The sequence below is a fragment of the Bubalus bubalis genome, chromosome 3 (assembly GCF_019923935.1).
Source record: "Bubalus bubalis isolate 160015118507 breed Murrah chromosome 3, NDDB_SH_1, whole genome shotgun sequence".
Classification (NCBI taxonomy): domain Eukaryota; kingdom Metazoa; phylum Chordata; class Mammalia; order Artiodactyla; family Bovidae; genus Bubalus; species Bubalus bubalis.
In genome coordinates this window covers 173,995,227-174,013,105 of record NC_059159.1, presented here as the reverse complement: position 1 = coordinate 174,013,105, position 17,879 = coordinate 173,995,227, and the positions used below count along the sequence as shown (strand labels likewise).

At 49.3% G+C, this 17,879-nt stretch overlaps 1 protein-coding gene across 1 annotated transcript in view; it reads left to right on the top strand.

Moving 5' to 3' along the window:
* SNTG2 (syntrophin gamma 2) overlaps positions 1–17,879 on the top strand; it is a 119,836-nt gene that overhangs the window by 40,174 nt on the left and 61,783 nt on the right. The window contains exons 2-4 of the mRNA XM_044940575.2: positions 6,680–6,817; positions 16,692–16,748; positions 16,833–16,890. Coding sequence (XP_044796510.1) covers positions 6,680–6,817; positions 16,692–16,748; positions 16,833–16,890 — 253 coding nt within the window. The remainder of the gene's footprint in view (positions 1–6,679; positions 6,818–16,691; positions 16,749–16,832; positions 16,891–17,879) is intronic.

Sequence of the window (17,879 nt, the reverse complement as noted above, 5' to 3'; positions counted from 1 at the left end):
TGGAGTTTCTCTCCACCGTTGCCAGCCTCAGGGTGGATCTACTCATCCCGTGAATCTGTTGATGCCAGGGAAAGCTTGTGTCCTCAAAGACGAAGTTCCCTTCTTTGTGTTCCAAATTAAAATAATTTGGATCTTTCCTTGGAAATTGGCATCACACCTGATGGCAGTATCAGTTCACGAGAAGTGACGGAAGCCGTCATTTCCGAGGAGGTGGGACTCATGACAGCGTAGGCATCCCGCCCCTTGACTCTTTGGCTGACGATGCCTCTGGGGTGGACAGAGCTCGGCCTCGGAGGTGGACAGAGCTTGACCATCCAAGGTGGATAGAGCCAGGCCGCCGAGGTGGACAGAGCTCGGCCCTCCAGGGTGGACAGAGCTCAGCCCTCTGGGGTGGACATAGCTCGGCCTCTGGGGTGGACAGAGCCCGGCCTCCAGGGTGGACAGAACCCGGCCCTCTGGGGTGGACAGAGCTCGGCCTCCAGGGTGGACAGAGCTCAGCGAGGTGGACAGAGCTCGGCCTCCAAGGTGGACAGAGCTCGGCCCTCCGGGGTGGACAGATCTCGGTCAGGTGGACAGAGCTCGGCCTCCAAGGTGGACAGAGCTCGACCCTCCAGGGTGGACAGAGCTCAGCCCTCTGAGGTGGACAGAGCTCGGCCTCCAGGGTGGACAGAGCTCGGCCTCCGGGGTGGACAGAGCTCGACCTGCTGAGGTGGACAGAGCTCGGCCCTCCGGGGTGGACAGATCTCGGTCAGGTGGACAGAGCTCGGCCTCCAATGTGGACAGAGCTCGACCCTCCGGGGTGGACAGAGCCCGGCCTCCGAGGTGGACAGAGCTCGACCCTCCAGGATGGACAGAGCTCGGCCGCCCACAAACACAATGGTCTCTGAGTTTGCTCCGTGTTCATTTTTTTTTCTGTCAGCTTTCAGTCAACGAGGTGGGTGGATTTTCAGATGATGCCGATGTTCATTTGAACTCAGAGGTTTACGGAAAGCGGGTGGGCGTGCATTGTCAGGAGCACCGGAGGTGTGGTCCGTGCAACGCTGCCCTCTCCCCAGGCCCCCGCCCCCCGCCCGGGGCCATGTGCATCACCCTTAGCAGGTGCTGGGACGGGGAGCGTTCAGCCAGGGTGCGTGTGACGGTTCCTCCCACGTAGTTTTGCTTTTTGTGCCTTGTTAGGAAAGCCTTCCTAAGCCAAGAATATATTTATTAAAATTTTCAATTCATCTTTAACACACCTGGAATAGAGTAAGGGTCCAGTTTACAGCTTCCTCTTGGAGTTCATTGTTGGCCTGATGGTGTTTATTTTTTGTTCCTCTCCATCAGCGACACTCGCCAGCACCCGAGGGACTCTTGCTGGGCTCTCCTGTGTTCTTGTGGTCATTTTTCCAAACCCTGTGTCATTTTCCCCCACAGTTTCAATTATTATAAATCGACAGTGCTGTATTCCTTCAAGGACAAGATGCAATGAACACCAACATACCCTGCTGTTTCATGTACCACTATGAAGGGTAACGCTGCCAACGAAATATTGAAAGAACATCCTTTGTAATGCACTGCTTGACTTCACAGATGCTAAATTATGAACAAAAATCCATGTTAGAACCAGTGGCAAACCTCCCACCACGTCATTTCTAGCAGCGCTGCAACTACCCCTGGCCTTGTTTTCCCTTTAATCAGGGTCTTTCTGTCAAGGTCTAGACTGATTCACATTCTGGGTGGAATACAGAGACTGTGTAGACCAGTTTGGGGACAGTTTCCCATCCACAGGCGTTTCTCTATTTAATTAGTATTTCTTTGGTATTTTTCAATGAAGGATTAAATTTTCTCATTTTAAGTACTCATGTTGTTTTGCATATTCTTGAATATCTAATGATTTGGGCGGAGAAATATTCTCAATTTTTTTTCTCCTGGTTCTATTGTATAAAGGCATGAATCATACTGATAGATTTCACTTTTATCCATCCATATTTCTAGAAGTTCATAATTTCTCAGATGTCTGTACATTTCTTTGGTCTTATTTATGGACATTATTATCATCTGTGAATATTGTTAATGTTGTAAATTGTTTATGCCCTTAGGAGTATTTTTCCCTACCTCAAGGTGGGCAAAGGTAAACTGAGAAGTTTGAATCCCAGCAGGGCATTGAGAATTCTAGCATCTCACCTTCTAGAATGACATTTACTGAGAGGTTTCAACCAGGCTCTCTGTTATAGACTCACAAAATTAGTGAGCATCTCTGTCAGCCTCCAGGAGGAAGTTTTCCATATTCAACACAGAATCACTGATGCTCTGAGTCTCATTTAGAGGTTTCCCGGAAGGTCGGGGAAGGTACCTTTTATTAGAAGGCTTCGTTGTGAATGATGTTTATCAGGTGTCTTTCGAGGCTTGTTCGCGATCCTGCAAGAGTCTCCGTGCTCTGAGCTGTGGTGTGGGGACTCCCAGGAGCCCCGTCCTCCCGCCCCGGGTGATCCTGCCCCACCTCCATCCCGGGCTGGGCGTGTGTCCACCGCCCTGGGCAGGAGTGACGATGCTCACTTACAGAAAAAGCGGCCCCAGTTTTGGGCAGGCTCTTCCTCTCTCGGGTCAGCCTTTCGGGGGACGCCTGCTGTGAGCGGCCAGGGGGGAGGCAGCCCGGGCGCAGCCCAAGATCCGCTGCTGGCAGCGTGGGAGCAGCTGGGGGCCGACCTGCCACCCGAGCCGACTCCCACTTGAGTGCCGTCCCCTCGACTGACTGCGGCCGCAGGAGGCCCACAGAGAAGCGCCAGGCAGGCCCCTCCAGATCCCAGGAGCGCTGAGGTTTGGGGGGTCTCACTAGGCCCTGGTGGGTGACTGTTATGCAGAGTACATGGCACTGACATCCAGGTGAAAAGCTGCACTCCCTTCCTTGCTCATTGCTCAAGACGTATTTTCATTTTTATATTTTTCTGTGTCTGGTTTGATAATATTTTCTTTAGGATGTTTGCATTTATGTTCAAGAAGGTGATAGATAAGTTAATTTACTTTGTTATAACTTCCTTGCTGGGTTTTTGTGTCCAGCTTGGCTTGGGTTTATACAAGTTAAATGGTGTACCTTTTTAGTTTTTCCTCAAAGACGGTGAATTTTTTTTTCTTGAGATATGTGGAATTCACTGATGAAGCTGTATAGCCCTAGAGTTTACTTTGTAAAAGAATTTTAACAGTGGATTCAGCTTTTAAAACAAATGTAGTAATATCTGCATAAAAACGGTGATGAACAAGAGTAACCGGGTGGGTGTGACTGTTCCAATAAAACTTTATTCACAAAAACAGGCCCTTGGCTACCCTGAGATTAGATCGATTTTCAATAGCTTTTTAAAAATAAAAATGCATTGAAAGACGTAAATATTCTCTGAAACACCATTTCAAAGAGCTGTAACTTCATTATCCATTCAAAATACATTCTTATTTCCACTGTGATTTTTTTTTAATTTTTTATGGTTATTATTATTTATTCATTTATTTATTTAATTGGAGGCTAATTACTTCATAATATTGTGGTGGCTTTTGCCATCCATTGACATGAATCAGCCACAGGTGTATGTGTGTCCCCCATCCCCAGCCCCCTCCCACCTCCCTCCCCATCCCATCCCTCAGGGTCATCCCAGAGCACCGGCTTTGCCGGCCCTGTTTCATGTGTCAAACTTGGACTGGCGATCTGTTTCACATATGGTAACATACATGTTTCAGTGCTGCTCTCTCAAATCATCCCACCCTCGCCTTCTCCCACAGAATTCAAAAGTCTGCTCTTTATATCTGTGTCTCTTTTGCTGTCTCACATACACGGTCATCATTACCATCTTTCTAAATTCCATATATATGCGTTAATATACTGTATTGGCGTTTTTCTTCCTGACTTACTTCACTCTGTATAATAGGCTCAAGTTTCATCTGCCTCATTAGAACTGATTCAAATGTATTCTTTTTAATGGCTGAGTAATGCTCCATTGCGGAGAAGGCAATGGCACCCCACTCCAGTACTTTTGCCTGGAAAATCCCTCGGACCAAGGAGCCTGGTGGGCTGTAGTCCATGGGGTCGCTAGAGTCGGACACGACTGAGCGACTTCACTTTCACTTTTCACTTTCATGCATTGGAGAAGGAAATGGCAACCCACTCCAGTGTTCTTGCCTGCAGAATCCCAGGGACGGGGAAGCCTGGTGGGCTGCCGTCTCTGGGGTCGCACGGAGTTGGACACGACTGAAGCGACTCAGCAGCAGCAGCAGCAATGCTCCATTGTGTATATGTACCGCTGCTTTCTCATCCATTCATCTGCTGATGGACATCTAGGTTGCTTCCATGTCCTGGCTATTATAAACAGTGCTGCGATGAACATTGGGGTACACGTGTCTCTTTCAATTCTGGTTTCCTCAGTGTGTATGCCCAGCAGTGGGATTGCTGGGTCATAAGGCAGTTCTATTTCCAGTTTTTTAAGGAATCTCCACACTGTTCTCCATAGTGGCTGTACTAGTTTGCATTCCCACCAACAGTGTAAGAGTGTTCCCTTTTCTCCACACCCTCTCCAGCATTTATTGCTTGTAGACTTTTGGATAGCAGCCATTCTGACCCGCGTGAGATGGTACCTCATTGTGGTTTTGATTTGCATTTCTCTGTTAATGAGTGATGAACATCTTTTCATGTGTTTGTTAGCCATCTGTATGTCTTCTTTGGAGAAATGTCTGTTTAGTTCTTTGGCCCATTTTTTGATTGGGTCATTTATTTTTCTGGTATACATAGGCTGCTTGTATGTTTTAGAGATTAGTTCTTTGTCAGTTGCTTCATTTGCTATTATTTTCTCCCATTCTGAAGGCTGTCTTTTCACCTTGCTTATAGTTTCCTTAGTTGAGCAAAACCTTTTAAGTTTAATCAGGTCCCATTTGTTTATTTTTGCTTTTATTTCCATCACTCTGGGAGGTGGGTCATAGAGGATCCTGCTGTGATTTGTGTCTGAGAGTGTAAGTCTTACACCTTTGGTCTGTGGTGGTTTAGATGTTCATTAGTTTTGTTGAGAAGGAGCTTTGGTGTTCTCTTTAGCTGCTCACTTTCCGCTGTAGAGAATGTGAGGACACAGTCCTCAGTGAATCACAATCAGTGAATCTGACCCTGTGAAAAAATTTCATATTGGAGTATTTTTTTAAATTTTTTATTTAGTCGCTAAGTCATGTGTGACTCATTTGCGACCCCATGAACTGTAGCCCACCAGGCTCCTCTGTCCATGGGACTTTCCAGGCACGAATACTAGGCTGGGCTGCCATTTCCTTCTCCAGGTCCCTCCTGACCCGGGGTGGAGCCCATGTCTCGCGCACTTGCAGGCAGAGTCTTTGCCGCTGAGCCCCCCGCGCAGCCCCAGGTTCAAGAGCAGTTGCCTCACGTGTTGTGTGTGTTTTAGGGAAACAGCAAAGTGGTTCAGTTTCCCTTCTAGATCGTTGAGAGATACTAGGTTATAGTTCCCTGAACAGTAGGTCTCCGTTGGTTATCTACTGTATATACAGTAATGTTAGTGATATATAGTGCTGTTTTGATCCTAGACATGTATTAAATATTCTGTTTTTATCTGCAGTGAAGGTCTTTTAGCAGGAACCTCAATCCCACTCAGTTATTGTAAGAGGAAATCACACCGCGTTACCATTTCTTTTTCTTAGTGTGCAGTTCCTTCAGCAGGAAAAGCTCTGTGTTGACCACAGATCGGTGTCCACTGTCCTGCCCTCGGGCTCCATGTGTCCCGCTCTTTCTGCTCCAGCCTCACTCCCACCGGCGCTCAGCCCCAGGGGCCTGGCCGGCACTCAGCCCCCTGGGCCCGGCGGGGGCTCTGCAGGCCCTGGGTCTGTCCTCTGGTCCTGGGCGGTGGACCAGACCCTGACGGCCTCGCCGAGCATCCTACCTGCCCTCTCCCCTCCCCCAGGTGCAGGGCTGTGTCCGAGGCCATGCTGGCCAGAGCTCTGCGCAGGCCCCGGGGGCTTGGGGTGGCTGTTCCAGTGGTCTCCCGTGACCTGTGCCGCCCACTGACCAGGCCCCGCTCAGCCTGGGGCAGCTCCGTGACTCCACATGGAGGAGTCAAGTTCTCTAGTTTATCTGGGGTGACTTTCTGACTCATCCATTCTTCACTTGCTAAAAATATGTTTTGTACAAATCCTATAAAAACTGATCAGGAAGAAATATTTTAAAAATCCCACGATTTTGTTGAACTGTGGTGTTGGAGGAGACTCCTGAGAGTCCCTCGGGCTGCAAGGAGATCCAACCAGTCCATCCTAAAGGAGATCGGTCCTGAATATTCATTGGAAGGACTGATGCTGAAGATGAAACTCCAATACTTTGGCCACCTGATGCGAATAACTGACTCCTTAGAAAAGATCCTGATGCTGGGAAAGATTGAGGGCAGGTGGAGAAGGGGACGACAGAGGATGAGATGGTTGGATGGCATCACGGACTCAATGGACATGAGTTTGGGTAGACTCCAGGAGTTGGCGATGGACAGGGAGGCCTGGTGTGCTGCAGTCCACGGGGTCGCAAAGAGTCGGACACAAGTGAGTGACTGAACTGAACTGAATCAAAGCCTTGTTAGACGTGTGGGTGTGTGGTGAACACACAGCTTGTTTCAGACTCAGGCGCATTTCGCCAGGGTCCCTGCTCTCTGTCCTCACACCTCCCACCTCTGCTCTGTTTCAGACTAAAACTGGGATCGCCTTGTTGCACAACGAAGCGTCTGGCCATGCCTATGACGTCCGCCTGAAGCTGACGAGAGAGGTACTGACAATTCAAAAACAGGATGTCATCTGTGTTAGTGGCAGCGGCCCCAGTGCAAACGTAAGTGTCTCCGTGTCTGCAGCCCCAGGGCTTGTCTAGACCGTGTCACGCCGATCCGCGAGGGGGCTCCCGGGGGGTCCTGCGGGACACGGCCTGATGGTCCTCAGCCCTGTCCAGATGCCCACGTTGCTGCAAAGCAAAGTATCTTTTCAAGTTCGTATTGTTTGCTCTCTCGGTGGCTTTCTTAATTTCTTTATTAATATATTTTCCTTGAGGAGCTTTATATTGAAAACATCCCCAGACAGCACACCATGAGACTGAGCATGTTCTCATGGGAAACTAGAAAGCTGTGATGAGCAAGGTCGTCTCCTTCCTGAAGAAGTAAGAACTCCAGGGTTTCTGCCCGGAAACACAGGCAGAGCGAGGTACAGCATGTGCTCTTCAGCGTCCACCTGTCCTTGCCTCCATGGATGCAAACAGAGTTTTCACATAAAGCTTGGTCCTTTTGGCTTCAGTTATAAGTGAAATGTTCTTAAAGGTATAAGAAACATGTATTGGATGTTTTAGAATATTGAATAAAGATTAGGAAACAATGGTTTTTCAAGTTTTATCTCCAAATTTAACTTGAGACTACTGCAAATGATGTATTAAATATATAACACGTTATATTTGAAGTTTCCTATTTTCCTCCCAGTGGGCTTAAGTGGCTATGGCTACATTCTGGAAGAACTCTGGAAGTACCCCAAGGCTATGCCATCCCCAGGTGGGCTGGCTCTTCTGGGGGTCCGGAGACCCCTTGTTTGTGGGATTTCTGCACCCTTGTTTGTGGGATTTCTGCGCCCTTGTAGCCTTTCCCGCGGAGCCGATGTGGGCAGGATGCGTCTGCCTGTCTGTCCACAGTCCTTGTAGCCTTTCCCGCGGAGCCGACGTGGGCAGGACGCGTCCGCCTGTCTGTCCGCAGCCCTGTGCTCAGTGCGCTGGCATCAGCGCGGGCGCCCTGACGTCATCGACGGTGCCATGACCTTGCCTCCATGTCCTCACACGCATGTCTCCCCCTGGATGGCGTCCTCCTCCTTCTGTCCTGGAGCCCAAGGCTGCCCCCCACCCAGGTCCTGCCCCCGTTCTGGCCGCGGGCCTCGGTTGAGGGCGTCCCCTGCACATCCAGGGTGGTGGAGCCTCACAATGAGGGTGGGAGACAGGACTCTTCCCCTGGACCCTCAGGCCCGGGTTCTGCATCCCGTCCTCTCAAGGACACCCCCCCGCCCCGCCCCATGGATCCTGCAAAGCTGCCTCCTCCAGCTCTTAGAAGATCCCTTGGAGCCAAGAGGGCCCCTCTCCAACAGGCGGGGCGGCCTCCTGCTCAGCTGCACAAGACCTTCCCTTTGCTGACTATCTTCCACCTGTTCTCAGGACCATGGGTGGTGGATGGAGAGGGATCAGGCGGAAGCAGCCAGGGTGATTCTGTAACCACTTAAAAGTGTCACCTTTCTTAATGGTGAATTTGAAATCAATAGAAAGTTTCAGATAAGTTATAGTAAAATCAGGTAACGTTTCTATACTATATTGTCCAGTTCAGTTGTGTCCAACTCTGCGACCCCATGGATTGCAGCATACCAGGTCTCCCTGTCCATCACCAACTCCCAGATTTTACCCAAACTCATGTCCGTTGAGTTGGTGATGCCATCCAACCTTCACATCCTCTGTCATCCCCTTCTCCTCCTGCCTTCAATCCCTCCCAGCATCAGGGTCTTTTCACATGAGTCAGTTCTTCGCATCAGGTGGCCAAAGTATTGGAGTTTCAGCTTCAGCAGCAGTCCTTCCAATGAACATTCAGGACTGATCTCCTTTAGGATGGACTGATTGGATCTCCTTGCAGTCCAAGGGACTCTCAAGAGTCTTCTCCAACACCACAGTTCAAAAGCATCAGTTCTTCGGCGCTCAGCTTTCTTCACAGTCCAACTCTCACATCCATACATGACCACTGGAAAAATGATAGCCTTGACTAGATGGACCTTGGTCAGCAAAGTAATGTCTCTGCTTTTCAATATGCTGTCTAGGTTGGTCATAGCTTTTCTGTTTCCACTGTTTTCCCATCTATTTTCCATGAAGTGATGGGACGAGATGCCATGATCTTCATTTTTTGAATGTTGCATTTTAAACCAGCTTTTTCACTCTCCTCTTTCACTTTCATCAAGAGGCTTTTGAGTTCCTCTTCACTTTCTGCCATAAGGGTGGTGTCATCTGCATGTCTGAGGTTATTGATATTTCTCCAGGCAATCTTGATTCCAGCTTGTGCTTCATCCAGCCCGGCATTTCTCATGATGTAGTCTGCACATAAGTTAAATAGCAGGGTTACAATATACAGCCTTGATGTACTCCTTCCCCAATTTGGAACCAGTCTATTGTTTTATGTCTGGTTCTAACTGTTGCTTCTTGACCTGCATACAGATTCCTGTGTATTGTCCAAGAAAAATAAATTATACTTTTTAGAATATGGTGTCAGATTCTCTGCCCAAGGTTACCTTCTTGATGAAAATTATTGGATCCTTCATACGAAAAGTGGGTGTATGTTCGTAAATTTATGTTTATCGTTTCAAGTGATTTATTGGTGCCTGAAGCTTGATGTTGAAATTGCCTGCTGTATGTCAGAGGGTGGTTCCCGAGGTTATGTTCTCAGCCTCCTGGCTCCATCTTTACTGATCTCTGCTGCTTCCCGACGGAGAAGGCAATGGCACCCCACTCCAGTACTCTTGCCTGGAAAGTCCCATGGACGGAGGAGCCTGGTGGGCTGCAGTCCATGGGGTCGCTAAGAGTCGGACACAGCTGAGCGACTTCCCTTTCACTTTTCACTTTCATACATTGGAGAAGGAAATGGCAACCCACTCCAGTGTTCTTGCCTGGAGAATCCCAGGGATGGGGGAGCCTGATGGGCTGCCGTCTATGGGGTCGCACAGATTCGGACATGACTGAAGTGACTTAGCAGCAGCAGCAGCTGCTTCCAGAGGAAGCGTCATTTGTAGGAAAGGAGTAAAATATTCTTGAATAGATGTGTGTATCTGGGCTGGGTAATTGTGAGGGGGACTCAAAGGACGTTTTTGGACCAAGAAGAACATGTTCAGCTCCTGAGATCAGAATGCCTTCTCTACACCAGGCTCAGAATCCCACTGGAATTCAATCCCACTGACTGGAGAAACAGTTGAAACCTGTGTTCTTCAGTTGGTTATAAAAATAAAACTAACTTTGACCTGAGAATTTATCATGTGTTTGGAGAATGAAAAAGACGACTTCCAACAACAGTCACGGCTATTTCTGCAGATCGTGCAGCACCTCTGGGGGTCTCAGAACACAGTGATTCTCTTATGTTCATATTGCTGAGTGTTTCAGTGTTAACCTCCAACAGGAAACCTGATGGAGAGCACTTATTTTCCATCATCTAAAATTACTCTGAGTTGCAGGAGAGGGAGATGGAATAATTATTCCCCAGCTGATCAGCAGAAGAAATGAGTGTGGATTTCACACCTCACTGAACCTTGAGTCCCTGTGTGGGTCCCAGGAGATGAAAAATGCATCACTGGATTCAACACACACTTACTACGTCTCACCGTCTGTGACTGATGCTGAAGCTCCAATACTTTGGTCCCTTGATGGGCAGAACCAACTCATAGGAAAAGACACTGATGCTGGGAAAGATTGAGGGCAGGGGGAGAAGTGGATGACAGAGGATGAGATGGTTGGATGGCCTCACTGACTCAATGGACATGAACTTGAGTAAACTCTGGAAGATGGTGAAGGACAGGGAGGCCTGGCATGCTGCAGTCCCCGGGGTTGTAAAGAGTCGGACACGACTGAGCATCTGAACAACAACACCACCCATGTGAGGTCAGCAGGGGTCGGCTTGTCGCTGGGGCTGCAAGGCCTGTCAGAGCCTAAGGGCAGACACCCCACTCGTGTGGGGGTGGCTCACACTGGTGCTTTGAATTCCAAGTCAGCTTTCTTAACAGAAATAATGCTGCTGACTGATCCTTACATTTCGAGCTCTGTTGTCAGTGGGAGGTTCATGCTTGCCTCACAACCAACAGGCTCTGTGACCGAGCACTTGCCCACAAGCTGAGACTGGAGGGGATCTGGTTCTCTTGGAACCTGACCCAGTTTGCACTGAGCTTTACACCTTGGGTTGCACTTATACTCTTTATTGTCTGTTTGAGAAGACAGGATTAACGAGTAGACCTGTATTAGTGTTGGTGAAACTGCTGAAAAAATAAGCACTGTATCTGTTCTGGGTGGATGTTCTTATCAGGAAAGAGGGAGAGAAAGCTGAGTTTACCCTTTTATAAAACCCATAGATTCTCAAACCTGCTGATTCAACATCAGAGTCTAGAATTGGCGACATTATATTTCATTTGTATTCCTGTCTCTTCCATTCAACACGGCACTCCGAATAGTTAAAATCTCTGGGTTTTCTGTCCTTTATCGAGCCCACAGAAATGGTATGGACCTAACAGAAGCAGAAGATATTAAGAAGAGGTGGCAAGAATACACAGAAGAACTGTACAAAAAAGATCTTCACGACCCAGATAATCATGATGGTGTGATCACTCACCTAGAGCCAGACATCCTGGAATGTGAAGTCAAGTGGACCTTAGAAAGCATCACTACGAACAAAGCTAGTGGAGGTGATGGAATTCCAGTTGAGCTATTTCAAATCCTGAAAGATGATGCTGTGAAAGTGCTGCACTTAATATGCCAGCAAATTTGGAAAACTCAGCAGTGGCCACAGGACTGGAAAAGGTCAGTTTTCATTCCAATCCCAAAGAAAGGCAATGCCAAAGAATGTTCAAACTACCACAAAATTGCACTTATCTCACACGATAGTAAAGTAATACTGAAAATTCTCCAAGCCAGGCTTCAGCAAATACGTGAACCGTGAACTTCCAGTTGTTCAAGCTGGTTTTAGAAAAGGCAGAGGAACCAGAGATCAAATTGCCAACATCTGCTGGATCATCAAAAAAGCAAGAAAGTTCTAGAAAAATATCTATTTCTGCCTTATTGACTATGCCAAAGCGTTTGACTGTTTGGATCACAATAAACTGTGGAAAATTCTGAAAGAGATGGGAACACCAGACCACATGACCTATCTCTTGAGAAACCTATATGCAGGTCAGGAAGCAACAGTTAGAATTGGACATGGAACAACAGACTGGTTCCAAATAGGAAAAGGAGTTATGACAAGGCTGTATATTGTCACCCTGCTTATTTAACTTCTGTTCAGAGTACATCATGAGAAACGCTGGGCTGGAAGAAGCACAAGCTGGAATCAAGATTGCTGGGAGAAATATCAATAACCTCAGATATGCAGATGATACCACCCTTATGTCAGAAAGGGAAGAGGAACTAAAAAGCCTCTTGATGAAAGTGAAAGAGGAGAGTGAAAAAGTTGGCTTAAGCTCAACATTCAGAAAACAAAGATCATGGCATCTAGTGGTCCCATCACTTAATGGGAAATAGATGGGGAAACAGGGGAAACAGTGTCAGACTTTATTTTTGGGGGCTCCAAAATCACTGCAGGTGGTGATTGCAGCCATGAAATTAAAAGACGCTTACTCCTGGGAAGGAAAGTTATGACCAACCTAGATAGCATATTCAAAAGCAGAGACATTACTTTGCCAACAAAGATTTGTCTAGTCAAGGCTATGGTTTTTCCAGTGGTCATGTGTGGATGTGAGAGTTGGACTGTGAAGAAAGCTGAGTGCCAAAAAATTGATGCATTTGAACTGTGGTGTTGGAGAAGACTCTTCAGAGTCCCTTGAACTGCAAGGAGATCCAACCAGTCCATTCTAAAGATCAGTGCTGGGTGTTCTTTGGGAGGACTGATGCTGAAGCTGAAACTGCAGTACTTTGGCCACCTCATGTGAAGAGTTGACTCATTGGAAAAGACTCTGATGCTGGGAGGGATTGGGGGCAGGAGGAAAAGGGGACTACAGAGGGTGAGATGGCTGGGTGGCATCACCGACTGGATTCACATGAGTTTGGGTGAACTCCGGGATTGGTGAGGGACAGGGAGACCTGGCGTGCTGCAGTTCATGGGGTCTCAAAGAGTCAGACACAACTGAGCGACTGAACTGACTGACTGGGTTTTCTAGTTATCGCCTAAAGAGAGAATGTGCTTTGCCATATGAAGAAGCTGGCTTGTTATGTTTCAAACTTTCTGTTTAGATTGCTTCATGTTTATGATCGTGTCTGTACATTTGACATATTTATTTTTCTAAATTGTAAGGTTACATTTGTGGCTTGAATGAATGCATTGATGGAGTAAAAAGTAGTGACAGGAAGAAAGAATTTAAAAGATCTCTGTGCTGTATCTGGCACTTTAAGTCATGGCACATTTATGGCTGAAATGTATTTTAGAGAACTCCATACCTTCAGTTTGGGAAATTAAGAAAGGGCGGAAGTTGTTGGTGAGCTCACAGGGTTCGTTACGGGGTGGAGGCAACACGCAGCTGCCCTTCTGCTGCCCGAGTGTCTAGTGCTGCCTGTCACTTCTCAAGGTCCACCCAGAGCAGCGAGAGGAGAGAAGGGCAGGCGGCGCGAGACGCGGCAGTGCAGGCGACAGTTCAGCCTGTGAGCCCGCTGCACCAGTCCCTGCACTAGTGTTTGCTGCCCAGCTTGAGCAACGCGGGGAGAGCGGACCTCAGGAGGAGGCCCGGGGCTGAGCCAGGGACACGACTGACCATAGCCCATCCACCCAGAGGGAGGTGGCCCCAAGTCACGTGTGAGGGAGACGGGGAGAGTGTGAGCTTGGAGACAGTGTCCCCGCAGAAAGAATTCTTGCCTGGCCAGCACTGGCTTCTGAAGGAAGAGGCACAAAGCCAAGCAAACACCCCTGAGGACACTAATCCCGACCGCCCCTCACTTGGGTCTCGTGCTGTGGTTTACGCTTCCTGTGTGGCCTGAAAATCCTCCTGCTGAAAATGCAGTTAGGTGGTGTCAGGTTCAGGGGGCCCTGGTGCACGCAGACGGAAGGTGCAGGCCTTCTGGAGGAACATGCACACTCTCCACCGGGGCCTGAGAGGACTCCCAGTCCGGATTCTCGCCAGGGAAGAAGGCCACCGCGAGCGGAGGTGCAGAGGTGGGTCTGCAGAGACGTCGAGCTGTGAGAACCAGGTGCGTCACGTGAAGGGCGTGTGTTCATTGTGTCTGAAGACTAAACAGAAGGTTCATACAGTCTGACAAAGGAAGGAGAGATTGTATACAGCGATCCAGCCTTTGTGAAACCAGCGAAAGAGAATAAACAAAATAAATGAAATTGGAATCTCAGTGTACCAGTTAAATAACATCTGGAAACGAAAAGTCAGAGCTGCAAAGTAGATGTGAAGAAATCTCAGGAATGAAAACCACGAGCTGGAGAAGACAGGTGAGTGGTTAGGGGGCCCTGGCGCAGCAAGGGAGCTGGCGGTTGAAGTGATGGAGACACAGAGGGCAGATGGGACACGGGAGCTGGTACGCGATGCCGGCGAGCTCTGAGTTGGTGGAGGACGTGGGTCTGGGACCCCCAAAGGCCCTGGGGGACATCTGCTCTCCCCGTCCATCCCCCGAAGGCCCTGGGGGGACACCTGCTCTCCCCGTCCATCCCCTGAAGGCCCTGGTGGAACACCTGCTCTCCCTGTCCGTCCCCCAAAGGCCCTGGTGGACACCTGCTTTCCCCGTCCGTCCCCCAAAGGCCCTGGGGGCACCTGCTCTCCCTGTCCATCCCCCAAAGGCCCTGGGGGACACCTGCTCTCCCCGTCCATCCCCTGCTCCTCTGGCCTGTGATGAGGGACCTCAGTTGGGCCCTGGGGGTGGGTGTCTGCTCCTGTCTCTCTTCTGGAATCACTTGTGTCCTGTGTGCTTGGCCTTCTTCACAGGTTTTGTCCGGCTCGTATCACAGATCTACAGAGTGATCAGAGAAATTAGAATCAGGCCCAGAACCTTTCTGTCTGTGTTCTGGGCACTTCGTATGCTGGCCCTGAGCCAACCTCAAGGCTTGTGATTGACTGGCTTACTTTGAGTCGGGAGAAACTCTGCTTGTGGCAATCTCAAGCTAGCCCTGTACACGTGCTGTTGAGGAGTCAGTCCTGTTTGAAGTCTGCATGTCTTAGAAGGGCCACCTCCCTTTTCCTTGGGTGGGTCATTTCCAGAAGAATTGTTTCCACAGGCAAGGACTGGTGATAGTTTGGGGAGCCTGTGTGTAAACGGGTCCAAAAGACACAGAAGGGGCCATGGAGAGCAGAGGTCGGTCCTCAGGGGGGACCTGGGTGCCGTCTGTGGGTGGAGGTGGGAGCTGAGGGTTTAACCGGGAGGCCAGTCTCATGCTCTCTGAGGAGGGCGGGCAGCGTTTTCGCAACAAGTGGAGGATGGAGTGTCAGCGAGTTCTTCGGAATTTCCCAGCTGCCGGGACGTTGGCGACTCTGACTTGTGGAATTCGCCCTGGTCCCGGCCCTCAGCACCGTACATTCGCTCAGTAAATGTGTGTGGACTCAATCCATAGTCTTCTCTTCAACAAGGACAGATTGGCTTTGAGAACATGAAAACCTTGAGATACTGAATGTGTGTGTGTGTGCTTAGTCATGTCCGACTCTTTTGCAACCCCATGGACTGTAGCCCGCCAGCCTCCTCTGTCCACAGAGTCTCCAGGCAAGAATCCTGGAGTGGGTTGCCATTTCCTCCTCCAGGGGATCTTCCCGACTCAGGGATTGAACCCGCATCTCCTGCATTGCAGGCAGATTCTTTGCCACTGAACCATCTGGGAAGCCCACAAAGAGTGAATAGATGGGCCAAAATCATTATAAAAGTTTACACTGATTTAGTTTAAGGATAGAATAAATAATGGTTTATATGTGTTTGTGTGAGTGTGCATATAAGTGTGCAAATAAGACACAAAATTTTGTGTTTCAGAGAAACTTTAAGTAACTAAAATCATAATAGCAAAGTATTTTGCATAGTCTACTAAACATTTTATAATTTTTCCTTTAATTATGTAATTTTTCAACATTTGGAAAGTAGCAGAACCCTGAGTAGTTACCGTCCATACTGGCCATATGCCAGCCTGTTTGCTGTGAAGCTCTCCAATTTTTACAGAAATTATCAAAGCAATGCGCATCCTTTTTATTATTCCCATTGTTACTTTTGGAGGTGAACACGCTTCCTACACCACTTCATCAATCCTTGGCCAACCCTGTTCACTGACAGATAGTCAGTTTAGACCAAGCACACACCTTACATGTTGGAACACTTGAGAGGTGGCGTGACCGACTCGTCAGCCACGGCAGGGTTAGTCTTGGCTTCTCGTCAGCGCTGGCAGCTTTAAATTGGGTCAGGACGTGAAATGGTCGATCGTTCACAAGTTAGCATCGATTACTTGACAACTGCTAAGTGAGCTGTGCAGAGCAGCACGGTGCACAGGCAGCCTCTTTGGGGGTCAGGGGAGATGACAGACTTTAGAAACGGGGAGCTGAGCATGTGCTCTGTAGCCTCCCATCTGCTGCCTGGGAACGGGGCCTCCATCCCTCAGAGCCAGCACGGGGTGAGATGACCGACGTTGCAGGACCTTGGGGTGGGTCCTAAGCCAGCGCGGTGTGGCTGTTTCTCTCCAGGCCGTCCGTTTCCCTGTAGCACTGCCGAGTGCAGGTTGACATGGTGCTGTTGCTGCAGTGATCAGGCAGCTCCCCTTGGGAAATGTAAACGGCTACTGAAGTCTTGAAAAATTTTTAAATTCAGGGATACTTGCTTTACAGAATTATGTTGGTTTCTGCCAAACATCAGCATGAATCATCCATAGGTATACATATGTGCCCATATGTCTGAAGTTTTAATAAAGACGTGAATGTATACATTTTGCATTCGCTTTCTGGTTGTCCATTTTAACCTAAACTGGGCTTGTTTTCTACATTTTTTAAAGCACAGAACTGTTACGCTTCGCAGACAGCCTGTGGGCGGCCTGGGCCTGAGCATAAAGGTATGAAGGCGTTGCTTTCCCCCCAACACTTCCCTGTGAAGGTCCCCGCTCCGTCTTCACTGCATCCCTGTGCCTGTCTTCCAGGGCGGCGTGGAACACGGCGTCCCTGTGGTCATATCGAAGATATTCAGAGACCTCGCAGGTAAAAGCAGCCGCATGACCGTGTGTGCATGGCCGCAGTTTGGAGTATAGTGCTCTGTTTTCAGTGGGACGACAGCCGCGGTGTGTGCCGCCTGGCCATCGCCTGCCGTCTTATTTCACAGCTGTCTGCGCTCTCATCCCCGATCCTGCCAGCCCTTAAGAGAGATACTGACCCATAGTGTGGCATCACGTTGACCCCAGGAGACACGGACATGGCAGTGATTTCTCAGGAAAGACAGACCTCTGGGGGGTGCAGTGGACGGAGGGTCAGCGTGATGACATTCTGGTGTAAAATCACATCACAGCCATCGGGCCAGGCAGGGAGGCCGCTGGCCGTGGTGCTGAAACGGCAATGATGGCTTTGGGAAGAGCTGCCTCTCCCAGGAGGTCAGAGTGTGTAGGGCTGAGGGTGAGGCTGAGTGAGTACTGGGCAGATGGCTTTCCATCAAAGTGCATATTTTTCTGATAAACTCTCTTCGTGGCACATCCGAATCCAGCTCTTCCGGGCTCCTCTGCTCCCTGGGCCGCCCATCTGCCCTTTCTATCAGGTCCTTCCTGCAGGTCCAGGAGGTGATCCCGCCTGGCCTGGGCAGACAGACACCTGGCCCCAAACGTGAAGCCCACGTTGTCGAGGGCCATCCTGAGTGTTGAAGGGGATGAGGTCGAGGGCCAGGGTGTTGACAGGTCCTGGATGAGATTCCTGGACTCCTAGGCTGGGGGAACAAGTCATGCTTTCCCCCAGGTCACTCAGACCTGGCCCACATCAGCAGGGGGCCTGCCGGCACAGCCTGGTGACCTCGGGCCTCATGCTGCCGGAGGGCTCACGGTCATGTTTTCCTGCAGGGACTGTTCACGGTGAGGTGAAGCCCCCATTGTGGCTTTGACGTCAGTCGTGCAGAAAAGAGGTTTTAACAACACGTGTGTTCTGCATAAAGACTCTTTTGTACCAAAAGGACACTCAGGATACAGCTTGACCGCAGTTTCCCCTCT